Source organism: Apiospora marii (genome assembly GCF_038362585.1).
Source record: "Apiospora marii strain CBS 49790 chromosome Unknown utg000001l_segment0_segment0, whole genome shotgun sequence".
Lineage (NCBI taxonomy): Eukaryota > Fungi > Ascomycota > Sordariomycetes > Amphisphaeriales > Apiosporaceae > Apiospora > Apiospora marii.
This window is the reverse complement of record NW_027117372.1, coordinates 3,778,680-3,806,577: the sequence shown is the minus strand read 5'-3', so window position 1 is coordinate 3,806,577 and position 27,898 is coordinate 3,778,680. Positions and strand designations below refer to the sequence as shown.

Genomic DNA, 27,898 nt, shown 5'->3' with positions numbered 1-27,898 from the left:
TCCCTCAAATTGACTTCGTACGTTCTTGACTATTCGAACTAAGGTGTTGATTCATTGCGCGAATCCTGCTCCGCAGTGGTTTGCATTATGCAGATCAAGTCGGGTCAAATCATTATCAACCTTCTTGTGGGGACGAAGGGTCCAATATTGTGAGGCCAATGCCCGATCATGTTCCATTAATCGCCCCTGTGCGGATCTTCGGGGGAAACATAATGCTACCAGCTACCTGCCTCCATTAATAGACAAGAGGGTGGTGTTTATTTACATGTACATAGCTGAAAAACTTTAGGCCCCCAACCCGGACGCCCAACAGCCAACGTCTCTTGCTTGTTATGGGCATTACTAAAACTCGTACACATCCCCCACGCCATCCCAGCCCACCCCCTCGACGTCCTCGCCGCGCCGGACCGCCGCCGCGAGCTCTTTGCGCAGCCAGTCCCCGAGCTCGCGCATGCGGCCGCGGGCCCGGGCCGCGACGCGGGGGTGACCCAGCTCCTGCCAGAACTCGAGGGGCTCGCGCAGGGCCTCGCGTTCGCGCCAGCGGTCCGCCCACCGCGCCTGCGCCTCGGCCGTCGCGAAGCAGACGCCGTACAGGCGGCACAGCGCCTTCCACTCGACGGGGCAGTCGCGCGCCGCGCCCCGGAACAGGTACGGCCACAGATGCTCCCAGGTCCGGCCCGCGATGTAGTCGGTCCAGGGCGTCGTCGCGAGGTGGTCCATGCTGCGCTTGTACTGCGCGCGCGGGCGCCGGCGCACGGCGGCGCGGCTGACGGCGAATTGGGAGCAGCACGGGCCGGCCAGGATCTCGGGGACCTCCTCTGGTGGTTTTTGTTGTTGTTGGGAAGACACCTCGCTGTCGCCAAAGACGGGACCGAAATTCGCGAGGAATGCCTCCCGCATGAAGGGCTCTTCTTGCTTCATGCTTTCGGCAGGCGTCTTGGTCGTGTTAATCCAGTCGGGGCAGGCGTGGAGCCAGCTCGTTCTCAGGTTGGCGTAGCCGCGCCTGCCCGAATCCTTTCTCTCCTTCACCCCACTGTCGCGTTCGCTAATCTGTCCAGGAGCATGTTCAGATGACGGCGTGTTGCTCGGCCGTTTACGCCGGCCCTTCGTTGTTTTCTCAGGGGCCTCGTAATCCGTATCGTCGTCCTCGAGGACCTCGCGCAAGTCGAAGCGCGACAGCATCGTCGACATGCTCGTGCCCAGCGCGGGCTCGGCGTGCCAGGCGTAGTCCTCGGCGTGGACGAGGATGGCGACGTCGGGCAGGTCGTCGTAGAAGTCGTGCAGGTAGGTCAGGTACATGAGGGCCTCGCGGCCCTTGTGGAGGACGGGCGGGCGGTAGGGCGCGTCGGCGGCGTCCGAGACGTAGCGCACGACCCGCAGGTTGGCGACCCCCGGGATGCGGAGGCGGCCCGGCTCCGTGGCCCACGAGACATCGTCCAAGGCCCGCGTCGCGAGCACCAGGTGGACCGTGACGTTGCGGTCGCGCAGCGCATCGGCGATGCGGCTCTCGCGTGACGAGGTGACAGTGACGGCGGCCGCGGCACCATTACTTGCAGCTGTAGTACCACTACCGGCTGTCAGGAGGGTGTTGTCGAACAGCCCCTCAGTAAAGTCGTACTGGGGTCGCGCAGACGAGGAGGATTGGAAGAGGTGGTAGCGCAACGCAGGGACGCCATGATACAAGAACAAGAACAGCGAGACAATGGACCACACCGCAAAGAATGTTCTGGCTCTCGGCTGCAAAAGCAGTGGCACTTTGGAGATTGCCGCAGCCATCGGGATTTGGCGTTCTCAGCTCATCATGGCATTTGAAATGCAGAGGCAAAGTGAATGAGCGACAGGAAGGTAGGTGTTGGTTGTCTCGATGGAGATTAGGCCTGCCGGATTGGGATGGCTTGAGAGGCCTTATGTACCTATCGCTCTTTCTTCTTATCTAGGTATGTGTTTTGTTTTGATGAAACCCCGGATGCGCCCCTGAGTAACTACATACAACTGGGATTAGCATCAATCTAGTCAAGCGCCAAGCTGTCAAATCAATCAAACATTTGATGCTTCGACCCCGGAAACTCCCGTCGATTGGCAGGCAGGAGGTAGGGAGTAGGGGGTTAGCAGGCGTATTGGTAGAGCAGTTGCCCGATTCGATATAGTATCTATGCTATATGTAGTGTCACATGCTTCCAGGCAACGGAGCGCAACGATTGGTCCAAACATAGCAACATTGAGTCTCGTCTCGGCAAGCATTATATTCAGAAGGATAGAAACACAATCACAAACTCAATACGCCGTTTTGCAGTGATCTTGGAAATCCCCGCCCCAAGTCAAGTCGTAAGGCTCATCTATCCTGATAACAACGGCTTCAGGCCGCCCGCTCATTCGTACATATGCGGCCACTAGACCTTGTCCAACAGCAAGCACCAGCACTGCCCATTCATCTCCACGCTCAATCCCCCAGCACGCTTTCGTCGTCCATCGGTTCGGCCGCAGCCACCTCCTCCTCTTCGTCATCCTCGATCGGATCCTCGAGCAACTCCCGATTCCGTAGATCCTCAGCAGAACCCTCTTCCGGCTCATCATCGTCAAAAGGGTTGACGTCGTCATCGTCATCTATCGCTATCTCGGCGCTCTTGGCAGGCTTCTTGGCCGCTGCTGCGCTGTCCTTGGCTTTGGCCTTCGATGACTTCTTCTTCCCTGCCCCCCTTACTTCGCGAAGGTGGTCTTCGTCGAGAAACGCGACCACTTCTCGATAGTTGGGGCCGAGCTTGGTCTTGTTGCGGTTGAGGCGCTTTCTCAGTTTGCCCGCGTGCGGTCCGGTCGCGTCAATCACCTTAGCCAGGATGCCAAGGACCAGCTTTCCTGTAAGCTCGCACAAGATCTTTTCCGATTTAAGCTCTGCCGCCTGCCGTTCTTGTTCCGTCAGGTCCTCGTCTTCGTCATCCTCTGGCGGTTCGTCGTCGTCAAGAGGGTCTTCATTGTCTGCCGGTTCGTTCAAGCCCTTATGGGCACGCTTGGCATATGCACGTTCCGCGGCATCAAAAATCGGAATGATTTCAGCGGGGATGAGGGCTGATGGGAGCTCCTCGAGTAAACCTGCCAATGCTCCATATCTCTCCGCTTGCGGTCCCTCCACCACTGGGCGCAGGAACACAAACATGGCGCAGCAATCGCACGCGCTGCCGGTGCTCGAGAGCCGTAGATCATCGTTGAATCCGCGAGACGACAGTGTCTTGATCAGGTTGTGCACAAGCTCCTTGCGGAGTGCTACCAGTTGGTTGATGTCATCATCGGCAAAGTCCTCCTCGTTTTGTACAGTCGCTTGTACCCTGCGAACTTTCCACATCAGATAGAACTGACAGCATTTAATGGCGAAGGCCACAACTTCATCTTCGGGGTCGTCGAGATCATCGTCAGGCTCTTGGAGGAATCCTCTGTGCACGATGCCTACCAGAAGCTTGATAGGAGGATCGCTGAAATCGCTCGAACTTCCGGGGGTTTCGAGGACTTCTACGCAGTCGGCTACCATCGCCAGCTTTCCAATCTTCTTCAGAACGTTGGCGAGCTCTATAAGCGCTGCACGGTCCAGGTTTCCGCGTACACTGAGCTCGCACGTCTTCTCAAAGTTCCGTAACGAGTTGATTGAGTTATCCCACAGACCTGAAAGCTTGCTGTCGACAAGCTCTTCAAGCTCCTCGTACTGCCGGGCGTGAATGAATGTTGTAGCTGCTTCATTGAGCACACTTTGGTCGACGTGGCGGCTGAACTGTGTGGTGGCCTCGTCCAAGAGCTTGTCATATGTTGCTGCGTTCTGGCGCAATTGCTGGAACACGTCCAGATCAAGGTAATGCTCCAAGCGGAGGATGGTGCCGGCAACGTACGGGTCCGAACCAAATTTGTTGAGCAGGCTGGGGATGATCGTAGCAAGCTGTACGCCAGAGTCCTCTTGCGCGTCGGCATCGAGTCTGCCTGGTCTTCGCCTTGTTTTGTCATGATCACCGCCACTTTGCACAAGGCTTTCCCGCACAGCAGTAGCAAGGACCTCTAACAGTATAGCTTCTTCGGCGGGTTTCGGGGCAACGGCGTTTCTTATGGCTGCTTCTACCGAGTTCGTTTTCGACTTCTTAGATCGCGAGCTCGTTGTGTGGTCGAAGAGGAGGTAGCCAGCGAGGACCTGCCAGTTGTTGATTTCTGCCATTTTCTCATATAAGGCTTGTGTAGCCAGAGCGATACGTGTCTCCGGTACGTTCGCGTTGACCACATCGGCAGCAACGTCCAACCCATGTCGGATCTCATCCTGCTCCTCGTCGAGTTGCGAGTTATAGACCGCAAGATTCTCGGCGAGCGCCTTGATTTGGATCCAGTCTCTCCGGAGAGACTCCATGTTTTCTTCGTCTTCATCACCAAAGACATCATCAATGGCATCGCTACCGCCAATCTCATCCACCTTGCTGTCGACAAATTCTTCAACGAGAGCAGCGAAGAAGGGGACGACGGCCTTGCGAATTCTGACTTCGGTGTCAAACAGTAACTTGCAGACAGCATCGACTTCTTCTGGATCTAGCATGCCTGAAGATCTAAGAATGTCCACGACAGCTATGGCAGCGACACGCACCCCAATGTCGGCATCTGTAGTAGCCATTTCAACCAGACGCGGTCTGAAACGGTCAATGAAATGGGCAAGCTTATCCGCATCGCGCTTCAGAACCCTGCCCAATTGTTTCAATACTTCGTGGCGAGTGGCTACGGCAACGTCAGACAAGAGCCAGCCCAGGTAGCGTAGATACTCAGGGGCCATGTAAACGGTAGGCAAGGTGCAAATCCATGTCCCAAGTGCCTCGACACATTCCGAACGGATCTTGAAATCGATATCACGGTACCGATGGACGAATACAATGTTAAAAAGATCCTTAACCTTTTCGTCAATGATATGGCGGTTTTGGTTGGCTGCGTCCAAGGCTTTCTGGGTACTCGCAACTAGGGTCTTGTTCTTGCTTCTGCGTGTGGCTTCGGCCTGAAGAGACGAATTCGATTTGCTGATGCGCTCATCTAGTTGCTTCGTCACATCAATCAGAGCCGTGAGAAGTGCCAACCCGACGGTGGTGGCTGTGTGCCGGAAGGGCCGCAGTGCAGAAGACGACATGGTTCCAACCCATCTCTGAACGTTTTCCAAGAGACTGTCGTCCGTGTACAACACATCCGTCTGGTGGATGAGACTAACAAGCGAATCAAAGAAACCCACAAGCTGCTCGCGGAAGTTCTTGCTGCTTTTGGCTCTCGAGATCAGGGGATAGTCGGATATGCTGGTCTGCTCATAGGCTTCTTCAAGCTCCGACAACTTGTTTGCCGAGTTCTCGGGATCTTGGATGTCGTCCTCGGTCAATTGCTGGTCGCATCCAGCAGCGAGGAGCACGCAGTTCATCAAATCTGTCAGAGCTTGTGCCTCATTCTGTTGGTAGCGCTGGAACCAGTGGGAAGCTACATCATCGGAGGAGTCGCCAGACGCGAATATTTCGGCTGCGCAGCGCGTTAGCATTGGGTTCAGAGCGTTTGTTGTGGGCGGCATAAGTCCTACCGTATAGGCCATCTCCGTCGCGTCGCGCAATCGCCACTCGAACATTCTTCTTGGGTCTGCTCGCCAGTCGTAGGGCCGGCGCAGGTGCGTCGTTAGATGCACCTGCGGGGGGCGCATTGCCGTTCACCTTGGCTCTTTTGGCAGCTGGCTTCTTGGATTTTGCTTTTGACTTTCTCGATGCGCGCTCCTGGTCCTCGTCTGCGCTCTGGTCTTCGTCCATGTCATCGTCGGTTGCCTCTTCGGCATCTGCCTGGTCGGGGTTCTCGTTCTCTCCATCCTCGTCGTCGTTTTCCTGATCCCTCTTGCGCTTCGACGTGGCGCCTTGGGTTGCTTCGGGTGAATATTTTCTGGGGGCCTTGACGACGCGTCCTGATCGTCGTCGCGAGTCGGCCGCCGACGGGGTGGGCGTCGCGTTGTTATCTGAGCTCTCCATGAGGGGCGCTCGTGACTGTGGCATTTAACGATGTCTGCAATGGTATGCGATCATTTCAATGGATAGCATGGGGTTGTTGGCGCGATTATTACGAGTTGCGCGTCGGGGTCATTAGCATGGACGGATTCGTACAAGGTTTGGTGGGGATGAGACAAGACGTGTTTATTAGGAAGCTGGCCAAAATTGGTGGAGAGATTATCAGCTCTGCCAGTCTTGAGAACGACGCGCCTAAGCTTAAGGCTCCAGGCCCCCCCTTCCTGTTCCGGGCCAAGCTTGCCCCTGCCAAAATGGCACACATTACTCCGTAGGTACCTAACCTCTCAACCATTCTAACCCAAATTTTATAGGTGATGTATGTACATTCGCTATGTGCATGAAAATATACGGGACTACATCTCAGCCTTAGCCCAGAAGGGCAGGTATCTGGCGCAGTTTTAACTCTACCTATGAATTCAGTCGGTTGAATTGATCAATCATTGAATCCAAAGATATGACCTCAGGTTATGCCCCATCTGAAGATAGCCTGCGGGTTTAGGTATGTATCCAGGTTACTCCCAAAGCGAGTCCCCTCGCGAGTCCTTAGAACTGCATTCATGGGCAATGTATGCAGCTCGGCGGATCTGATAAACCAGTAGACTTAACCAATCTACTCTAAAATCGAGGTTGCGGGGGGCTGTTACAGTTGAACTGCGTTATCAATTAACCCTCAACCCATACCATGATCTCTCCATTTCCCAAATCAGCATCTGCCGCTGGCGAAGGGCACATCGTGGTCAAGCTCCTGCCACACGATGTTTCGGCCCTGGAAAGTATCACCTACCAGTATCCTCTGAAGCTTATATCTCCTACCGTCAAGGCTACCCAGCAGAGTGTCGTGGTATTTCTGCTGTCTTATGGGGGCGGTCTTGTGGGAGGCGATCAGGTCAACCTCAAAATTGATGTACAGCCCTTTGCCCGTCTCAGTGTTGTGACCCAGGGACATACCAAGATCTTCAAGCCTGCCATTCCTGGCACCATTACGCGCCAGAAGCTCTCGGTCAACCTTCAAGATGGCGCAGCATTGTGCCTCCTACCAGACCCAGTACAGCCCTTTGAAGGCAGTCTTTATGAACAAACCCAGATTTTCCATCTCAACGGCAGTGCTTCGCTGTGTCTACTAGATTGGGTCACACATGGTCGTGCTGCGCGGGGTGAGAATTGGGACCTCTTGAAATGGACAGGCCGCAACGAGATATGGTGCAGGAACCAGGTCACAGGCCTGGAGGACAGACTGCTTGTGCGGGATACTGTTCTACTTGACGGGACTTCCGAGTCCGCCCATCCAATGCCTCTACGGGAAACGATGCATGGTCATGCAATTTTCGGTACCTTGATCTTACGAGGCCCCTTGACCCAAAGCCTAGGCGAATTCTTCCTCGCCGAATTCTTAGCTTTGCCCCGAATAGGGGCCAGGGACTTCCGCACAGCAGCAGAGAAAGAAGAGGGCGCGAAACGATCTGCCCTCGAAAGCTGGCGAGCGGGGAGGATTCAACAAGAAATCCAGGACGGCCTTCTCTGGTCGGCCGCCAATGTAAGGAGTTGTGTGGTGATCAAGTTTGGGGCGACAACTGTTGAGGCTGGGCGGAACTGGATCGGTTCAATGCTGGCACAGGAAGCCAGTCTTCAACGGAATTTTGGAGAAGACGCTCTCCTATGTGTCCGGTGAACTACAGTGAACCTATGCGGTATCATGGAGGTCAAGTTGTAGTGGCCTGGAGATCATACCTGCACAATACAACACAGAATACAGTGTGCAAACCGACCGCGCTTCACATTTCCTTCTTTTAACTTCATGGGAGTAGTGTACTTCATGAATGACTAACCTAAATTGTTTCTTATCACGAGTTCAAACAGTCATGAAAGGATAGGTGACTGATACAACGGACTGCATTCCGGCAAGCAGGCGGTAAAGCGCGGCATAACTTCTTAAGCTTATCCCCCACCATCGGTTAGTTGATTGTGCAAGTCGGCCAGGACTTTTTTTTGGGCAAGCACCCCACATGCCGCATCGAGTACTCGAATAATTCATCTTAGTCGCTTCTTCTGCTTCCTACCTGAAGTCGAGATTGCGCCAAGCTCTTTCCACCTGGACCTTCTGCTGCTTCCAATGGTATAATAAACATGCCTCCTCGTGGTTCGCGTGCTGGAGCGCGGGGAGCTGCCCGAGGTGGCCGCGGAGGCGCCGCTGCCCGAGGTGGCTCTGCCGTTGCTGCCTCGACACCTGTCGCGACTGCTGAAAATGCCGACGACACCGGGGCAACCGATGTGCCACCTACAGCCCAGGCAGATACTCCTGCCTCGAATATCCCTGGACGCGCTGATGGCTCGCAATCAGCTACTCCTGCGCCCAGCACCAGAGCTGGACCGAAGTTCAAGCCCCGAGCTAGACGACGAAACTCTGGCGACCGAGCGCAGCTGGAGGAGCAAAGAGAAAAAGACTTGGCGGCGAAGATAAAAATGGAGGAACGGGAGCAGCGCGATGCCGATCGTAGAGCCCGCAGAGGCGGCAGGGGCGGCCGAGGTGGTGATTCTTCAAGAGGTGGCATGGTCCGGCGAACCGTCACCGGCCATGGACCCTTTTCCGCAGTCCCAGGTGGTATGTTATCATATGCGAGATACGCCCCGCGTCTGAACCACAGCTCACTAACCCTTGGCAGATGGCGTCAAATACGGCGGCGCATCCGGTGGCTACAGCGGCTATGGTAGAAGCGGACCGGGCGGCTCTAACTTTAGAGGAGGTGAGAAGCCAGAAGGTTTCCCCAGATACATGGACCGACGCGCGAATGATGTCCGAGTCAATATCGATCAACTGCGCGACGACGCCCCTCCTGAGTCGACTTACGGTGGTTCTCAAAGATCGTCTGGTTCGATGCCTTACAGCATTCCACGAGTAGAACACAAGAAAGAGGACCTCAAGGTGGCAACGACTGCGGAGCTCGAGGCGGAAGAGCAGCAAGACGATGACGAAGAGACGTATACTGATCTGCGCGCGGAGATGTTACGCGAAAAGGATGCTGAACTGTCCGCGGCCAAGGACGAAGAGCTATGGCACGCTGCACCCGCAAACCCCGAAGACGTCAGGGTCAAGCCGGAACCTGGAACAGAGATGGAAGATGCAATGGACATCGATAACATCCCTGCCAAGCCAGAAGCGCCTCCTTCGCCAGAGCTGAAGAAGAAACCCAAGCCAGAGGAGCTGGACGCACGCGACTTGGCCAAGGAGAGAAAACGCGAAAAGGTCATGCAAGATCTCGAGACTCAGTTCTCCATTGCCGATACTAGAGCGCTCATGGAAGAGCTCAACGTTTCACAGCCTGGCGAGGAAGGGCATGGTCATGAAAGAGACGGCCGCCTGTACCTGTTCCAGTTCCCTCCCATCCTTCCTCCTCTTTCCAGGGTCTCGGAGAACGACGATCTAGTAGAGGTCGACGGTGCCCCAGGAAACAACAAGGGGGCTAAGACGAATGCCAAGACACCGGCGCCGTCCGCATCTGCCTGGCCGGCCGAGGGCGGTTTCATCGGTAAACTGAACGTGCGAAGGTCCGGCAAGGTCGAATTGGACTGGGGCGGCATGCCTTACGAGCTCCGCTTGGGAACGGAGACTGGCTTTCTGACAACTGCTATCATTGTCGACGAGCCTGAGAACGATGCGGCCGGTGGTCAGGGGAAAGCCACCGGCATGGGCAAGGTGTACAACAAATTCGTTGCAGCACCCATACTAGGCGAGGAAGAAGACTGGAATCCGGATTTGGAGGAATACGGCTTATGCGATCCGGCAGGTCTGTAATCCAGTTGACATTCTCGAAATGCTCAAGACACAAAGCAGTTTTACATAGAGGCTTCATAAGAAATTACTAAATCCGAACTTGATACCCCTACTCGACGATGATGTCGTACGCCCTGATGTTTACCGTTGGTTGCATTCGACGCGCTCTGTCTGAGGGTGTGGGCCATTTCCTCTTTCTGAAGCCCAAACTCTGACTAAGTATGCACATGATTATACCTAGAATTTCGGGCAAGGATGGAGCATGCGCCATCACGGGCATTCAGCGCTTGCATCACGGAGGGGGACCTTACAAACAGTATCTGCGTCACATGTTTGTCGACACCAACACGGCCAACACCTATCGTGTTTTGGTTCATTGCGCCATTAGAACGGCGAACCCTTTCCGTCCCAACATGGAACTCAGGGCCTTCATGCGCCCAGGATGGCATTCCTAGTGGGGATGGATGGTTGGTGGCAGGTATATAACTGACGGATGGTATTGCATGCCATTCCCTCCGTGTTCCAAGGGTAGAAGGAAGAGGTGAATGAATGTATGGCTGTTTTGGGATGCTTTGCCTCACCGGGGGGCCGGGATTGCGAATGACAAAGGCTTGGTGCATCGCTTACCCCTGCCGAGGGTAGCAGTAGTCTTATGCTGCGTGATAAGGAGTGTTTCTGCGACCGAAACGGGTAAACGGGCTGTTGATTACGGTAAGGCGCGTTGTCGGGTATATTGGAAACATGCAAAGTCGTATATTTCTCAGGATTGGGTATCCTTGTGACGATGGTGAGATGCTCAATCAATTGGGGACATGTGCATCACGAGGAGGCGAGAGGCCAGCAAAAGACAGTCAAGGGACTACTGGAGCGGGAGCATCTGTCCGACTCTCTTCAAGCTTGGAATGAACTTTGGGGAAAATATGCTATTTTGATTTCGAGGGTCATAAATCCGAATCCAAAAGGGGGTATCTGTTTTATCCATTACGCCAGCAAGCCAAATGGCTCTGTCCCAGAAACGCAGCTTATAGTCTCGTCGTGAAGGCAGTCGTAATATAGTCATTCGCCAAATGCACAATGGTACACTCTCATCCACAAGTACTTTATACCTGTAGATTGGATAATGCAACCCTTTTTCTGTACAGTCTTTTTCTTTTACCCTTTACTCATCGGGCTGTCACCGGCGCGAGAACCCCCGCGATTTGTCGAGCGAAAATCCCCGCGACCTGTCGCTGTTGCTCCGTGCATGATGTTTCGTTTCTGGTGTGAGCTCTATCGTAGACGAGCTCGGGGACTGGCCGTCGAGGAAGGTCTCTCGGGTCTCTCCTGCTGCTGGCGACTGCTGAACGGATGGCTCGCTGCTAATTTCGATGCGACGGGTGACAGTGGCGTCGAAAGAATCCGGGCGGGACGGTTGGTCGGCCCTCTCCGAGATGCGCGACATGTACGACATCCTGGAACGGCTAGTGATATGAGTCGCGTTCCCAAAATCGCCAGACTTGTTCTTAGAGTGCCCTAATTCAAGATCGACCAATGTGACGTCCCTGGATCCAAAGCCAGGCATGCCGCCGTTCGATCGGTTCGTCCGCGATTTCCCCTGTCCGTTGCTGAAAGGGCCGGTTTGCTTGCTGCTTCCGCTTGAGGTGAAACCCTTGATCTTCCATGCGCGAAGTAACGGGCGGATGGTGACCAGGCTCGATGCTATGATAGCCACGCCGGGCTCGACTAATGTCCACACCATGGAATCAGTGCCGCCATCTGGAAGGGAAGATTAGCCAAACAATGCCCATAAGCCTCCAGGGGAATGAGAGTAAGTAAGGCTTACAGAGGATATCACTCAAGTCGGTAAGATCCGCCAGGAACTTGAGACGGATCAATGTTGCAATGCTTGCAAACACGCCCATGCTTAAAATCAAAACCACGGTGAATTTCGCTTGCGTCGTCATCTTGACGTTCCAGACAATAGGGATTGGAATCAGGGCGTACAGCCAGTCCGAAAGGATATTCATGACTGAAAGGGCATAGGCAGCGCTGACAATCTCCTCACCAGAAGCGCAATGGGCGCTTGGGTCTCGTTCGAGGATGGTATAATCCCATTGGGCTGGGACTGGGTTGCACTGGAACAGGTTCCAGAAGAACAATGCCAAGCTCCAGAGGGTGATGACCACGATGCTTCCCCAGATCAGGTACCTGTACCGTTTCTGGGTAGCGAGTCGCAGAAGGAATATGCCGATCGATAGCTTGATGAACATCATGTCCAGGACATATGTTGCAGTGGCGAGGGCCTGGAATTCGAGAGCTATGATTTCGCTTGGCTGGTCGAGAGATTTGTTATGTCGACCCAAGCCCGCGACGTATCCGGCCAATATAAAGGCGCATGATATGGTGAAGATGATCTGGGTGGTCCTCCATCAGTTACCTCACCCGGAAGGGGGAAAGGGGGAAGTGGTAAGTGAGTGGTCCTTACCTGACCGACCAGCATGAGCCAGTCATCTGATTGGAACCCGTTTAACATGATGGCCCTCACGTATGCCCTCAAGGAAAAGGAGGTCCATGTTAGAGTTAAGAAAACAATGGACGTAACAAGCAAAGGAAAGCCATTGTTTTCTGTAGATAGCGTGGGGTCCTGGGCCGCCATCTGATGTTCGATGAGAGTGTTGCACCGATCTTGGGTTGAGGAGCCGGGTAGAAACGAGTGACGACGAGACGGTGTAAAGCTTATAGGAAAGGAAAGGATGGAGAGCGTCCCCATTCATACATATAGTCTAGAGCAGCCCGGGGAAGCAGACGCATGGGAAAGGATCGTTCCAGACGAGTGGAACCAACAACTTGACAGGCCCATGGCAGCCATGTGGTGAAGAGAAAGGACCATGCCTTCCCGAGGCTATAGCATGTACAAGCAGAAAGAGGCCGTGTGCCTTGTAACCTTGTCCTGGAAGGGGTAGCAGAGGATGGAGCTCGTCGAGAAGAAACCCTGCACAGGAACCAGTCTGGGCGATCATAACGCTTTGGGACTGGAGCTGTCTCTGCACGTCTCTGCGTCCGAATACAACTTGTGCAGGCTCGTGTGCCTGCTTCGGCAGGCCGGAAAGCGTCCCATGCCACTCTTTTCAGTACGCACGCCGGGTCTTCTGGCCGAGGGGCTAAGCCTACTAGTATAGGAAAGGCAAAAGACCCAGCTCGCCAGGAGCCGGTGGAGGTGTAGATCAACCCGTGTTCCCTGTCGGCATGCATGCAGGCCTGTTATGCAATAATTGTTCCGGACTAAGACGATTGGTCAGATATGCTGGGACGCCCGGGCGGTGCCGGGCCAGTGCTGTCTTGTCACTGTCCAATCCACCGGTCGTCGGTACGTAGAATCATCACACTACCACTGACCGCTGCCGTCGTCCGAACTGAGCGCGGCAGCTATAGACAGCACCGTGTTTCCCCATGAGCTACATAGCACGAGAGGTTAACGGGAGCTTTGTAGATGCGCCTGGGCGCTTGTCGTTTCACACGCCAACTTCATGCCAATGTGGCGGTTGGGTTGCAACGACAGCTGAGTCGAGACCGCCACCGTCGACAGGATCCCGGGTGCCGACGAGTCCTTGACATTCAGCTTTAAAGGAGGCTGGCTCACCTTGACCAGCTTCTGTATCCTCATGTACTATTCCAGCAGTCGAGTTGGAATTGGGAAGCCTGGCATGTGTAAGTCGAGTTTCACGCTAAATAATGTTCCGCCACCCACAGAATTGCATGGAGGCTTGCTGCTTGCATCTGGGAGGGTATGCAGGAATGGTATCCCCCATCACATCCCCTGCAGCAGCGTGCGCAATCGATGCTTCGACATCGGATGACACTCGAGAAGAAATTGAACGGTGGCTAGCTTTGATGCAATCTTGGTGACTGTTCGGCACCTGTACAAAGATTTCGAGATGATACCTACCTACCAATCTTTCAGGCTTCTCAGGCTTCTCGGTATTGCTCGAAGTGCTGACAGAGGAAGCGACGAATCTTGGATTGACCTTGCACTTGGCAAAAGTCGGGCTCCGCTTCCCAGCCCAGCAACAAAGTCCGCTATGACCCTGCCAATAGTGTAACCCCTCCAGGGGGGGTTTTCTTTTTTGCATCGGTCTAACCTAGGTGCAGGCCCCGCTAATACGTTCAAAAGAGAAATGAGCTAACACTGGTCGTCGCTTGTTTCAGAATTCTTGCTGACTGCTGCGCGTGCTGTGCATGGAATGGTATCGTGATTCCGCCGATGGACTGTCGACTGTCGCGGCCACCCCTCCAACACTCCTCCTGTCAATGTTACCCCTCAATCTTCTGGATGCTACTTGCTAGGAAAACCGGTCTTGTCACTTTGGCTAACACACCATGCGGGCTCGTCCGCCGCCGATCATAGCAGAGGAATAAGAACGACACAGCAGGTATAACAGCACTTGTAGATCGCGCCTCATATCCTGTGACAACAATGCGCACCCGCGTGCGGCGCCTGTCGACTGGCTTCCACACAGAAGCTCGTCACTACATACCACTTCCCATGCTGTTTCTGAAGCGCCAGAGCGATCCTGCCATACTCGGTTCATTTCTGGCTGAGATCCTGGAGCCCTACCCCCTCATGTTGTATTGTCGTCGAACAGGTGCAGATCGGTCCAGGTTTCCGAGCCACCTCATATGCTCCACCATGAGGAGACCGCTATGACCGAATCCTCCAATGGGACAGTCTCGACTCTTTGTTGGCCGGATATTGTTGCGTCGTAGCAGTAGTATGTAGTAGGTAGTAGTAGTAGATACCACGGCATAGTCGTATCGAGAACGAACGGATGGACAATGCCACTTTCGGACGAGAGAATGCTTTCTCCGGCGCGCGCCGGCTAACAAACTACCTTATGTCGTCTCATCAGTGCTCTCAGTTCTTGCGCACAGAAGCTGTCAAGTTTGCACTACTTCTTGGCGAAACCCCAACCCGAGCCCTCGGGATGGCTTGACGCACCCGTTCGGGTAGGTGTGCGACGGCGGTGACACACTGACACTTGACAGGCTGGCCGGATTGGTACTAGATAGAAGCAGACAAACAAGTCAGGAACCGCCGCAACCGGCCGACAGACTCCCGACAACCGAGCGAGCATGCTTGTGCAACGGGGGCTGGAACTGCGCACGCGCGCTGGTGGACCATCGTGACGGATCGGGTAGCTGGCTCGCCAGCTGTGTTTCTCGTTACATCGTCTCATCTAAGGCCTCGAGGGCCTAGTGCATGCCGTGCGTATGCTGTGCGCCTCTCCATAATAAGGAGGCGTTGTGGTGGGCAAGACTCGGGCCTCGAGCCTCGGTACAACTGCAAATTGCAAAATCCTGCGCGTCGCTCGTCTTTGCTGTTCCTGAGAGGACCGCGATGGATTCCGACCCGAAACTAGCCTCCCCCTTGACTATCAAATACCGCCGTCAATGTGGGACTGCCGTCTGTATCAATCAAATGCCCGGGAAGTTCTACGCAGGTCGCCGTGACGCTATAATGCAGGGTGGATCGTGTATTTGGTAATAGCTTGCCATGATCCAGTCGGTATTTCAGCTTCTCCATATTATTGGTCGTGTTTTGACAGCGAAGGGGATCCTCGGTACCCTCCGTGCCTTCGCGCATTCATTCCGCCGCCTGTTCTCGCTATAATATTTGCTATTATAGGTGGTATATATCCGTAAATGTTTATATTTCGAAGGAAATGTTTTAACAGCCAGGAGTTTAACCTGGCTCAAAGATTTTCTTCTTTCTTCGTTCTTTGCGGGGACACATCGGGAAATAAGCAATGTTATCTTTCATGCCCTCACTTCTAAGTAGATGGCGGATGAGTGCTACCCTGGATCATCAGCCAAAATGATCGCAATGCCCAATATCCCGTCCCGTCTTCCGCGCCCTTCCGCCCATCCGACATGCGGAAATCCGCCCCCCGCATAGCCCCGGCCCACGCTCTTTTTCTCCGCCGGCCAAAGCATTTGGGTTTTGGACTACAGTCGTAAATGACATGTCTCGAATATGTGTGATTGCTATGTCGCGCGAAGCATAACAACCATCTCTTTTTCTCCTATTGAACAAGCTCCAAGTGATTTTCGTACGGACTCTTCTAGGAGCGTAGACCCAAAAACTTTCGCCGGATGATGGCTTCGTCAGCGCTGCAGTACGAGACGGTGAAGTACGGGCCCCATGATCTGCAAACGATAGGCCTCTGGAGACACGTGAATGAAAGCGACGTGACGGGCAAGATCTGGATCGTGTAAGTAGAGTCGTGTGCATGCAAAAGATATAGAGGTACGATAATCTGAGTTCTGACGCGGGGTTCAGTTATCTACACGGCGGCGCTTGGCGCGACCCGCGCAAGACGCACCTTGACTTCACGCCGACCCTGAACCACCTCATAACCTCGCCCGAGAGCTCCAGGGTGGCCGGGTACGCCTCGGTCGACTACCGGCTGAGCCCGCACCCGGAATTCCCCCAAGACCCTGCGTCCACCCCGCCGGAAAAGCTGCGGAACGCGACCCATCCGGACCACCTCCGCGATGTCTGGTCGGCCCTGCTATTTTTGCAGCAGTCCTTCGGCTTCGGCAGCGACTACATAGTCGTCGGCCACTCCGCGGGCGCCACCATGGCCTACCAGATGCTGATGGGCGCGGCCGCCCTGCAAGGCGCCGAGGAGCCGGCCCCGAGAGCGGCGCTGCCCAGGGCTGTCGTAGGATTTCAGGGTATCTACGACATCCGGGGTCTCGTGGACCGCTTCGGCCCTGGGTACGCCGGCTTCATCACCGCCGCCTTCGGGGACGACGCCTCCGCCTGGGATCGCGCCTCGCCCATGAAGTTCGCCGGCGGCTTCAAGTTGAGCTGGCCAGGGGGCCAAGTCGCGGTGCTCGGACGGTCGCCTGACGACGAGCTCGTGGACGCGGCGGAGCTCGAGGGCATGGCCGAGGTGCTGGAGAGAGAGAAGGTCAACCACCTGGTGTTCAAGGACATGAAGGGCACGCATGATGGTGTATGGCAAGACGGGCAGCACGTTGCCCGCTTGGTCGCGGAGACTATCAAAGCGATATATGCATAGTACATGGTAGGTAGCAATCATCACTACCGAATCAGATTACACGGGAGAGGCAATAGATGAGATGCTCTGTGGGTGACCTGGGGACGGGAAGAGGTTGCGGTTGGGATACTTGACTGAGGGCTGGCTTTGGGTCGGAGATCATGGATGTGAGTTGTGGATCAAGCGTACCAAGATGCCTTCTACGCGACTCCAATCTCCTCGGCCACAGAAAATGACGCATCCAGTATATGAGCTCCCACGCAGTTCAGAGCAACGTCAAGCCCAGCCTTTAGCCCAGTAGTTTCCCTCGACAATTCCAGTGGTGACCAGAAAAGGCGGGTAGATTGTTTCCTCGTTCAAAGAAACCTCTCGAGAGATGAAAGGCCGGTCACTCGATGACAAAGGACATCTCCATAATAGCGTACGGCATATATGAAAGACCCGACTAAACAATGCATTCATTACTCTTGTTGCTTTTTCGGCAATATTCCTATTATATGAGAGCTACCGGGTTTTCTGACGTCGAGCTGCGATATAGCTGATTGTACAGCCAAGAGAACACCAACAAAATGGAGGGCGGCCGGTCTAATGAATCGCGTACAGAGTCTCGTCCAAATAGGCGTAGACGGAAGAACGGGGAAAGGAATGTTCTCACCAAGGAAAGCCGTGGAGCCATGGGCTCAAGAGAAAGGCCCCCCCCGTCTACCGTCGAAGAAGCCATTGGCCTTGTATACGAGACGGATCATATCATGAAGGGCCATGTGCACGATGCTATAGCGGCCAGTCGAGAACAAGATCGACGCGAGTACCTCGAGGAAATCAAAGCATTGCAGTGCTGTGCCGATCCGACCGTCTCCGAGCTCACAGACTTGATATCGCGGGCCGTTGAGACCGATCAAAGATTTGTGCGCACCGTGAGGGTCTATGCCAAACAAGGGAAAGATGGGAAAGAAAAGGATTACGATATCAAGGGCGAGGGTTTTGCTGGCGGCGACGAGCCACCAAGACCGCCAAGGAAGCCAAGGAAGCCAAGGAAGCCAAGATTATATTCGAGATTGCTCATGTATGTATGGAGGTTCATCTACGAGGTTATCTTTTGGATCTTTATCCTTTTCCTCTGCTTCACCATATTCCACCGGTTGTTCATGCAACCCGAAGAGGACGAGTTGTTTCCCTCGGCACCGCCACCGCCCAACTACTACGCCATCCTGAACATCAGCCCCATCGCCACGGACCAAGAGGTTCGCCGCGCGTACCGCCGAATGGCCCTAATCTACCACCCCGACAAGGTCAAGACGGCCGCTGGCTCCGCCGCCGCCGCCGCCGCCTTCCCGGCTTCCAGCGTCGGCGGGAAGGGCACCAAGCAAACGCCCGAGATGGTGGCCGAGGAGAGGATGCGCTTCATCTTGGACGCGTACCAGACTTTGTCCGGCGGGGACGAGCGCTGCAAGTATGACTATTACGATTGGCCCCGATCCGAGGGCGCTGTGCTCGCAAATACCAAGAATGGCGCCCATCAATTATGGCAGTGTTTGGTAAGGGGGCGGGTCAAAAAGGGGTTCAACGATGCCAAGAATGCGAGAAATCGAGCAGAGCGTGCAAAGCAAGAAGCGAAGGCAGAGGAGGAGAACACAGAGGAAGAGGACGCGGAGGCAGAGGTAGAGGACACAGAGGGAGGGGAAGAGAACGCAGAGGAAGAGAACGTAGAAGAAGCAAAAGCAGAAGCAGAGGAAGAGAGCGCAGAGGACGCAGAGGAAGAGGATGCAAAGGAAGAGAACGTAAAAGAAGCGAAGCTAGAAACAGAGGAAGCGAAAACAGAGGAAGCGAAAACAGAGGAAGCGAAAACAGAGGAAGCGAAAACAGAGGAAGCGAAAACAGAGGAAGCGAAAACAGAGGAAGCGAAAACAGAGGAAGCGAAAACAGAGGAAGCGAAAACAGAGGAAGCGAAAACAGGGGCCGAGGAAGAGAAGGTAGAGGAAGAGGAGACAGAGGAAGATAACTTAGAAGCGGAGAAAAAGGAGGATGAGGAGGAGGTGAGGGGGAGTGCGGCGCCGAAGCAAGACATGGCAGAGGGAGGTTCGCTGCTCCTGGAGCGGTTTTTGAAGTACGCTGAGAAGGCGGCAGCGGCATACCACATATTATGTTACAGTGACGCGGTGGCTCGGACGGGGCTGTTCGCCTTGGTGAACGCCATCACTTGGAAATTCGGCGTGGAACTGCCAGACATTTGTTTAGGGGGCCGCTAGTGGATTTCAGGAATTTCATGCACATAGGTAAGTTTTGGTATATTGGTGTTTCAACGACATAATTCTCAAAGTAATCTTGACACATTTTTAGGAGGTAGGTAACTCTCTAGTGTCCTGATTGAACCCTTTATTGATTTGTAGACGCAGGTAAGTTCTTGAGTGTGTGTAGGAACCCTACACTAGGTGTCCGTTCGAATGCAGCTTCTTTGCGTCAAGAATAGACGGGCACTCAAGGAGGTTGACGGCCTGGCTGAGGTCCATCTGTATCGGTTGATCGGCAGTGCAGGTAGGTCCCTAAAGTTCTTGCAGCGCAAGGCCGCTCTAAACATTTTGACAAGATATGTGCTTGCCTGTAAGAGTTCGCGGGAGTAACACAGGACCTACAAGCCTCATCTCCTTGTCATACCGGCGAGAGGTAATTGAAATGACGTGCGTGGCATAAATCAACCGCATTGCAGCAACCCAAAGCTACCCCTCGTTGTTGGCGAAGTTCTTGTATATCCTCCACCTGCCTCGGTATCGTGACTGCTCTTTCGTGACGCCAGGGAAGTAGAATGACACCACTCAGCTATCTCATCGCTCTGTACTACCTCAATGCAAGCCGAGATGGAGTAATTCTAGATGATTTCCCATCTTTGATTTCTGGATATACGAGCTACCCCTATCCGAAGCTGGCAAGGTATGGAAGGTCGAAGGCCGGATAGGGGTAGCTCGTATATCGTACTGGGTCACATGAGAAGGGTCGAGTTTCTTGTTCTTCTCGTTCGACGTGAGGCATTCGCGGACTATTTTCGGCATCGGCTCGTTGTCGCGGTATGTAGTCAAGCTCGAGCTCCTCTGGCAGTGATCAAGCTCAAGCCAGCTGTCCTGGGAGGGAGCCGCACCGCACCGGGGAGGCCACATGCCACAAGGCTCGAGGGATCGCCATGTCCTCTTCTTGCTGTCGTCTCCATCAAGGACATAACAAGCCAGCTTCTGGGGCTCGCAAATGAGCGGCGAATCAGGCAGCCAGATAACCGCGCCCCCTCTTCACCGCGACACCGTAAGATCCCCCCCAGAAACCTTGTACGGCACGCCGCCCACCTCGACCGTCTGCGACCCGACCAGCGCACCACCCTTCTGGACACTGCCCGGCGAGACCACCAGCCCGTAGCCGCCCGTGATCGACGATGACGAAGACGCCGGGCCATCACCGCCGCCCGAGGGGCCAAAGACCAGGCCGTGGCCACTGAAGACGGAGCCGCGTTTCCGGCGGTGCTGACCATCGCTGTCCGGAGAAAAAGGATCCGCTGAGACGGATGCCTTGGCAGGAAGTTGGGATGCGTCGTCGCCGGCCTGAATCGGGTGCGCGCTGATCATGGCGAGGAGAGTGGCGAGGAGTACGCCAAGAGCGAGTCGAGACATGATGGCCCGGTTATTGCTGTGGCTGATCTTTGCCACCTGATGACTTGTCGGTGATTAATAAATTCGAAATTACAAATAAGTAAAAGCAAGTGGCAAGTTGACTGCAAATCCAATTCGAACCAGAATGCTATGCTTTGGGTGGGCGTCACGTGGGTGGTTGTTTCACCCGTTCGGCAGAATGCGACGCCGTGTAAGTCTGATACAGCTTGGCGTACAAACCAAGAACTGCAGCCGTCTAGCTTCCGAGCAGGGCGTATACGACAACAGAAACAAAGCAAAAAGCGGTAAGCTGTTCACATGATAATATGATGTAAGTGTAAGTGTTGATTCGTTTCACATTCGTAAAAAAGGTATATACAGCAGAGCATCATAGTGCTGTAGCGCGCTTTGTGCCGACACCGCCGATAAAATCCCCAAACCGATGCCCACAAGCGGCAACAACGCAATTGATGCTGTGCGTTTGGGCGTGAGCCCGTAGCGACCACAGTCTTCTTGTCCTCCATCCCGACGGGGGGTAGATCTTCCTGAAGATCCCCTTCCCGATATGAGGCCTCCATCAATGCGCAAAGAAAGAAACAGAGTGCGTGTGGCCTTTGGAGGGCAAGATGGGCCCACGGATCTCGTGTGGCCTCCCAGTACCCTTGGCCGACAGTCAAAATAAAATGATATATATCCAAATGCGTCATCCGCCCATTTTGGTTTTAGTGCAGTAGCCACTGCTAGTCGACTCCTTTTGTGATTTGAGATTGGCGCAGCCAGAAACACCGGGCCAGAGGGTATCTATCGCACTTCATGAACATCAACCCCGCTGTTGCGGAGGTCGCGCGCGCTGCTCTTCGACAAGGAGCCAAAGCCAGGCATGGCGGAGAAGCGGTTCATCCGCTTCTTCTGGGCGGGTGTTTGTGACTCCAGAACATGTGTGGGCGACCGGGGGTCTTCCACGCTGTGTCGGTTGTACTGTTCCACAGGCGACGAGGCTGAGGAGCTGTTTGTCGACGAGCCTGTGGTGTTGGGAGTGTTGTAGACGTACTCGCCATCGACGTAGACGGCGTTGCTGATGAAAGTTGAGCGCCGGTTACGGTTGCGCGTGTAGCGCTGCTCGAGACGGTAGATCTCGATCTTGGCTTGGATCTTTTCCAGGAAGCTGACCATAATGGCGGTGTTGGTTGGTGGTGTTATTCGGGCAAGTTCAAGAACAAGCTCAATGTGGTTTGATTGGGTTGAGGAGCGCAGAAAGACGTCCTCCTTATCAGGTAGTCTCGACGGTCTGCTGCTCAAGGCGTACAAGTGCAGGCGCAGGGCGGTAGCTGATCGGTCACGTATCGAGGTGATACAGTCCAACGTCTCGTCCGGTTTCGAGTCGAGTCCTGTGCCGAGTCCTGCTGTGGGTGGTATGACGCGGATGTGATATTCAGCAAAGGCAGGCTTGCCAGTCTATCTCTATGATATGGTTTGTCGAATGGTTCTCGACCGTCCAATGTTCTGAAGGGGACGCGAGTCAACGAAGGAGTGTGCGTTGCGTTGCGTGACGGTTTTCAGATGTTACGAATGAGTGTATGGGGGTCAGGTTGACAGTGGAGGTTGATGTTTATCAATTAGGTCGGCAGAGTCCCGAGCAGAAAGGTTGGGGATTGTCCGATTATATGAAGGGGGTGGGAAAGAGTGGAATGGTTGCAAGCGAGGGGAAGAAGTAAGTTACAATAGACGTAATATAGTAATAGCAGAGAAGGGCGAGTGATAGCAGAAGGAGAGATGCAAGACAAGGACAAGACAAGGAGCGACTGGTTGAGCGACAAGTTCCAGGTGGTGGTGTGGAGAACTACCTTTCTCTGCCCGTCAAGCATGAATGCACGGCAAAGGCAGGGATGCGCTCCAATTAAGTCGTCTGCGAATAGAAACAGAGAATTTTCCTCCCGGTCAACTGGAAGAGGGAGGAGAAAGAAGGAGAAGATAGCCGGCCTCCGCTCCCAGTACGTACGCTTCATTACTGGCCTCGTCTTGGGACTCCAGTCAATCGCTGATGAACTCGAGCTGCAGCTATTAGTGCAGCTGTGGATTTTGCTCTGTGCAAGGGGAAGAAGTGGGGTCTCACAAGGGCCAAGGAACCAATCCAACCATACAAACCGTGTCCCCAACGCCTTCTAGCCCCTTCGGTGCTAGTGAGAGCCTGCACGAGCCCGGGAAAGGCACCTCCTTTTGAGAAAGCCATCGTCCACCTCCCCAGAACCGGCCTAGAGCCATTCATAAAGCCATGTCTAGCTCTGCAGTAGTGTTCTTCTAGGCCAGCCTCCCGCTCTGGAAAATCTTCGTGTGCGACGGTCCGACAAGGAACAGTCGATACCGACCGACTTACTGGGCACCCAGCTGCAAGAGAGCTCTTTTTTCCAGACTGCTAGGTTGGGGCTAGCCGATCTCTCCCCTGACGGTTCGCATTGAAACGAGCGGGTGAAGGTCAGTTGAACGAGAAAGCCAGTGGGGTTGCGGTTGACTCCAGTGGGTTTACGCAGCAACGCAGTTAGCGGCCTGGGGCTCAGAGGTTACAGACAAGGTACTGACTGGACTCGCAGCGAAGTCGAATGCAGGGCAGGGGCACAACGTGAGAAAAGCCAGAAAGGAGTCCATCATGGCTGCTACTGCTGGGTCGGTTCGACGCCCGTAGTAGTAGGTATTCCACCACGAGGGGTTTTTTACTGCTAGTCTTGCAGTTGCGTGCCTTATCAAGCCGGTCCAAGTCTGCTAGCAGTGATGGTGCCTGTCAATCACCTGAGTTGGTGCCAGGGCCGAGTGGACCGCGAGATCTCTAGCATTTTAGTAGGCGACTATCAACACGCGATGATCCGACTAGGGTATGATTACTTAAGAGAGTTCAAAATTTCCTGCAAGGAGAATTCAATCTAATCCGTCCTGATTGACCGGCCGGGACGATTCCCACCGATATCATTACCATCTGCGAGCGAATCAAAAATCACATTGCATCGCATTGCATAAATCAGGCTGCACTGCCCGGCGGGCAATTGTGAGGATATCTGGGCTGCTGGATACGTAGCATAGTCGGTTAGCATAAAGTCACACCACAGATTGCGACATCGAAACCTTCTGCTGCGCTTTAAGCTCATCATGCAACAAGCGACGCGAAACGGGACAGGAGGCGGCAGTAGAGGCGGGACTCTTTGGTCAAGACCTGGGCCGCGAATCCAAGGACGGACGGATCGGCAGGCCAGACGTTGCATCCCCAGACTTTGCTTTTTCTTCTTGGTTAATGAAAAAGGGTCATCCCTACCCCCGTTTTCACCTGCCACGCGTGCCAACGTTGGGCTCCCGACTTCATGCGTTTGTTTCTTCTTCTTCTCACTTCACCAGCGCTTCAGACTTGCCTCGCCAAAGCTTCATAGTCCGTCACTTGTACCACGTATGTGTATGCGGCCGTCTTGGAGGGGTCTCTAGTCATATCTGGAATTAAGATATGGCCATTATTGAGATGGCATGTGCGGAATAGCCAAATCGCCCCCAGACTTGTGTGTTCCTGACTATGTAGTAGTACTATGGCCAATCAGCGAGATTTGGCACCTGAGCCCGGTCCATGCCCGTCGCTGTCCGTGTCTCAGTCCGGCCATCTTGATTTTGTTCGAGCTGGATAGCGCTGCTCGTGAGCTCGTCCAGACTCATGCTGCATGCATCGCGCCTCAGTAAGGTCCATTTCTCCTAGTTCGGCGCTATATTTTTGCAGTCCCAGTGCCAGCGCGGGCCATGATGGATGATGTGCGCGCCCCAGCATGTGGCCCAGCTCCAGCTCGCCGCCTAACCGCGTGGCTATCCACTGATAGATGAGGCTAATTTCAGCACCGTTCATTTGTGACTGACTCCTCAACCGCATCGCGGCACAAAGCCTATCGTGTGCCTTCTGTCCCTTATCGCACACAGCTGCATAACAGCTCTGTTTCGGTCACGTAAAATAAGTTCTGCTGCTTAGGGCTGCAGAGCTTCGGGTTGCAGGGTGCATGTGTTGGTAAGTTCACGTTTGTCTCGGATGTGAGGCGGACTGGATGAAGCCAGTCCTTGATAAAATTTATCGTAAGATCAGAAGATTGCTGGCTATCTTTTCTGGTGGAATCAACAGCACGGTCCAGTCCGTATGTCACATTACATCACCCCAAGGGTTGGACCCTGTATCAAATGGTGGTCCAAGCAGAGCCGCCTTTATATTATTGCGCTATCACACAGTATCCGTAGCCATATTTCTCTATTCTATGACATCCAACGGGTAGTTGAATGGGTTTCTCCTTCAAGTCTGCTTGGCTTGAGACCTCTCAAGCCAAACCTCCATCAACCGTGCAGCCCGCAATGCCGTGCTCTTGACCTCGTCCGACCAGCACTTCTCGGCTTCTTCGCGCAGGCGTCGGGACCAGAACGTCCATCTTTCAGGAGTATACCCAGGTTCGCCTCTGAACAAGGACCCGGCAGCGAACATCCGCTTATCCGTATCATCGAGCTGCTCCGATGGTAGGACCTTAGTGGCAAACATAATGGCGCCGCTGTGCTCAATGATCTGGGCCGCGGTCATGATATGACAGTCGTGGAGCTTGGGCGTCGCGGACAAGTCTTCCTCTAGACCCTGCCGAAGCATCCATAGCGGGATGTCCCACCAGTCCGTCACCCCTTTGCCGTTCAACCTCGCTGCAAACGCGTGGAAGTTGACCCACGCACATGCGATCTTGGCCTGTGCTGTCTCGTCGTCGACAATCTCAGGTCCGTTGATCTGCTCTCTGAACTCGGCTCCAAGAAGCGGCAGCTCTTTCCATTTTTGCTCCTTCAAACCCCAACTGTTAGCTTGTGGATATCCTGGATTGGAGGCTCGAGGCAGGATGCTGTTACTCACATTTCCCCAAATGCGGATATCCTGGCTGTCTGGCAGCAGCATAACCTCGCTGACCATCTGAACTAGCTTGTCCTGGGCGGGGTGGTTATACGATGCGCCTCGGGCAAGTTTGGCCACGCATTGCCAAACGGGCCCAAGATACGACTCGGCGTCATCTTCGCTCTTAGGCAAGTTGTTGGCTATGGTCTGGGCAATGGAGGCCGGCGCTTCAGTGTGCGCATGCTCGGCTAGGAAGTCGTTGAGCTTCTTCTCAATATGCTGCGTTTGTGCTGTGAAGTCTGCCATGTTGATAACTGTGCTGGCTTTCCGCTTTGGCAAAGTTGTAAATGTAGGGCGATTGAGGTTGAGTCGAGACGAGCGGAAGAACCGAGTAGTATTTATGCGTAGTCACATAAAAACACTTCTTTGTAAATGTCGGGCGATTGGGGTTGAACAAGGACGATGCGTACTTAGTCACACAATAACACTTGTTTGTTTGTATCTTCTTCTTTCTTGCTATCAGGCCAGCTTCATGTTGAGGAACAGTGCCGGCTGTTGACAGCCCCTCAATATACTCCAATGAAGCTGGGCTATTTCTGTACGTCATTTTATGTACTTAGGTACGCACAGGCCATCGGACCAATTCCATCCAGTGACAGAACAACGTGGGAATGGCCAAGATTACGACTTTGCAGCTCCATCTTCCTCAGCAATCCACCGGTCGCAGACCTTTCCCAGCTAACAAGGCTCTATGATCTTCGCCAGAGCTGGGGACAATACAATATAACAGTTTGCGTTGTGTTTCATAATAGGCATGTTCAGGCCTGAAAAACCGTGCACAACGTCAGGTCGGGAGTGCCAAAGTGAAGCTCTGCCCCCCTTTCAGGCACATACGAGAAGCCCTAGAATTGACCACATGTCGGTAAACCGCCATAACCTAAGCGTCATTTCGATATGCCTCAATATAGATTATCGCCTCTGATTTAGAAACTGTGAGAATACTTGCTTCTAGACATTCTTGAGGAAGGCGTCGCCCATGGAGTGCGCCATGAGTTTCGTAGTTTCCATACTCCATGGCAAGCCGCAACTCGAATTTGAGGTACCAACAGTTGAGGTATCCATGTCAGCAGCTTCTCACATATAGAGACAGTGGTATAGATGCAATATACATGTCTAGTATGATTATTGCTTGGTATGGTTAGGGAGTCGGTGTCTGAAGAGTTCAGTGCCGCTCCCGACTCGTTCCGAACCACGCACACAACACAGACTGCAATAGTTCCTCAACTCAACGGGTGCGCCATACAGTCGTAGTGCTGAAATTATCAGCTTGGGCTCACCGAGGATGCATGTCAGATGCGCAATCGTACAGTAGCGTTGAATTTGACAGACGAGGGGACATACATTTGCTCAAGTTTGCTGTTATCGAGACCAGACTTCACCTGGCTCAAAAAAATACTAGTCTTTTGGACACCAATCTTAATCCTTGCCTCTCAGCCTAGTATCAGATACAAATGTCTCGTATCATAGAATACGTATTGTTGCTATGATGCCAAGTCCTGTCAAAGGGGAGCAGTGCGAAGTCTCGCCGAGGACGCAAACTCACCCTAAATATAGGACGATAAGTAAACTGAAGCACGAGGCACCCACCACTCGCCGAGCCATTCTCTCGATGATCTCGATGAGCCGCGTTATTCAGCATCCTACATCTTCATATCGTCCTAAATGCCAGCATGAAAGGTGCCCTGCGTCCCGGTAATAATGGTTCTTGAAGAAAAACCATGGGAATATCGCCCCAGACTTGGAAACCGATGTCTCTGTGGCCTTTTTCAGCTGTTTGTTGGGTCTACCTTAGCCCACCATCCGTTTGCTGGCCTCCGGAAGACCAAAGGTAGTCGACATCCTCAAAACATGCAGATCCGGTTGATGTACCCCCTTACCGGCTGGGTGTTGACCGGTATAAGAGATCCTGCCTCGGTCCTCGGGTTGCACCGGGGTGTTCCTAGGCTATCAAGTAACTCATCCCATCGTCTGAACCTGATCCCATCGTCGGAACCAGGTTCAAATAGAGATGGAATCAGTATTATCGCACGGTTCTCCGATACAAGGGCTGCTGGGAGCACGTCGCAAACACTCGCTCGTCGCCCTTTCGGCATACTTCTTACACCCACTGCTTACACGCGAGCGGGAGTTATAATTCTCCTCGAGAACAGTGAACATGGTTACCCAGGCGGAGGGTAGACATATCTCCGGGGCAATAAATAGGTGCTTGCTATGGCCCATTGGTGACCCGAGGGGCGCCCCAGTGCAACGTATCTCCGCCGGTGGACAATGTGGTATTGTCCATTCTCCGAAGACCCGAGGTTGGGCCAAACTTATCACGAGCTCGTAGAAACATCGGCACGAACCAGAACGTTATCGCTCTTTAGCTATGCATTGGAGAAGCTGTACACATGGACGTGGTCGTGTGTAGATAAAATAGCTTAGACGAGATTAGAGCGACCAACTACGCACAGATTATGAGTGATTGCTTAGGGTTTATAGGAAGT

General features: G+C 53.9%; 10 protein-coding genes across 10 annotated transcripts; 4 read left to right on the top strand and 6 right to left on the bottom strand.

Annotated features, from left to right (window-relative positions):
- Positions 1-342: 342 nt before the first annotated feature.
- On the bottom strand, positions 343-1,776 carry PG985_001231 (uncharacterized protein; the record flags this gene model as incomplete). Its single annotated transcript, XM_066821000.1, has 1 exon — positions 343-1,776. The coding sequence occupies one exon, from the start codon at positions 1,774-1,776 to the stop codon at positions 343-345; it is 1,434 nt and encodes a 477-aa protein (XP_066691879.1).
- A 664-nt stretch (positions 1,777-2,440) lies between these two features.
- Positions 2,441-6,023, bottom strand: PG985_001230 (uncharacterized protein; the record flags this gene model as incomplete). Its single annotated transcript, XM_066820999.1, has 2 exons — positions 2,441-5,508; positions 5,567-6,023. The coding sequence occupies 2 exons, from the start codon at positions 6,021-6,023 to the stop codon at positions 2,441-2,443; spliced, it is 3,525 nt and encodes a 1,174-aa protein (XP_066691878.1).
- A 694-nt stretch (positions 6,024-6,717) lies between these two features.
- PG985_001229 (urease accessory protein-like protein UreD) lies at positions 6,718-7,704 on the top strand (the record flags this gene model as incomplete). Its single annotated transcript, XM_066820998.1, has 1 exon — positions 6,718-7,704. The coding sequence occupies one exon, from the start codon at positions 6,718-6,720 to the stop codon at positions 7,702-7,704; it is 987 nt and encodes a 328-aa protein (XP_066691877.1).
- Positions 7,705-8,159: 455 nt separating this feature from the next.
- On the top strand, positions 8,160-9,816 carry PG985_001228 (uncharacterized protein; the record flags this gene model as incomplete). Its single annotated transcript, XM_066820997.1, has 2 exons — positions 8,160-8,634; positions 8,696-9,816. Coding segments are annotated over 2 exons (1,596 nt in total), but the record flags the coding sequence as incomplete, so codon positions are not given.
- A 1,162-nt stretch (positions 9,817-10,978) lies between these two features.
- Positions 10,979-12,439, bottom strand: PG985_001227 (uncharacterized protein; the record flags this gene model as incomplete). Its single annotated transcript, XM_066820996.1, has 3 exons — positions 10,979-11,559; positions 11,627-12,197; positions 12,269-12,439. 3 exons carry the CDS (start codon positions 12,437-12,439, stop codon positions 10,979-10,981), a joined length of 1,323 nt encoding a protein of 440 aa, XP_066691875.1.
- Positions 12,440-15,936: 3,497 nt separating this feature from the next.
- On the top strand, positions 15,937-16,868 carry PG985_001226 (uncharacterized protein; the record flags this gene model as incomplete). Its single annotated transcript, XM_066820995.1, has 2 exons — positions 15,937-16,052; positions 16,121-16,868. 2 exons carry the CDS (start codon positions 15,937-15,939, stop codon positions 16,866-16,868), a joined length of 864 nt encoding a protein of 287 aa, XP_066691874.1.
- A 653-nt stretch (positions 16,869-17,521) lies between these two features.
- Positions 17,522-19,093, top strand: PG985_001225 (Cell cycle control protein (Cwf23); the record flags this gene model as incomplete). The annotated part of the gene is made up of 1 exon (XM_066820994.1): positions 17,522-19,093. The coding sequence occupies one exon, from the start codon at positions 17,522-17,524 to the stop codon at positions 19,091-19,093; it is 1,572 nt and encodes a 523-aa protein (XP_066691873.1).
- A 1,029-nt stretch (positions 19,094-20,122) lies between these two features.
- On the bottom strand, positions 20,123-20,497 carry PG985_001224 (uncharacterized protein; the record flags this gene model as incomplete). The annotated part of the gene is made up of 1 exon (XM_066820993.1): positions 20,123-20,497. One exon carries the CDS (start codon positions 20,495-20,497, stop codon positions 20,123-20,125), a length of 375 nt encoding a protein of 124 aa, XP_066691872.1.
- Positions 20,498-21,277: 780 nt separating this feature from the next.
- PG985_001223 (uncharacterized protein) lies at positions 21,278-21,649 on the bottom strand (the record flags this gene model as incomplete). Its single annotated transcript, XM_066820992.1, has 1 exon — positions 21,278-21,649. One exon carries the CDS (start codon positions 21,647-21,649, stop codon positions 21,278-21,280), a length of 372 nt encoding a protein of 123 aa, XP_066691871.1.
- A 3,130-nt stretch (positions 21,650-24,779) lies between these two features.
- Positions 24,780-25,658, bottom strand: PG985_001222 (uncharacterized protein; the record flags this gene model as incomplete). The annotated part of the gene is made up of 1 exon (XM_066820991.1): positions 24,780-25,658. One exon carries the CDS (start codon positions 25,656-25,658, stop codon positions 24,780-24,782), a length of 879 nt encoding a protein of 292 aa, XP_066691870.1.
- Between the last annotated feature and the right edge of the window lie 2,240 nt (positions 25,659-27,898).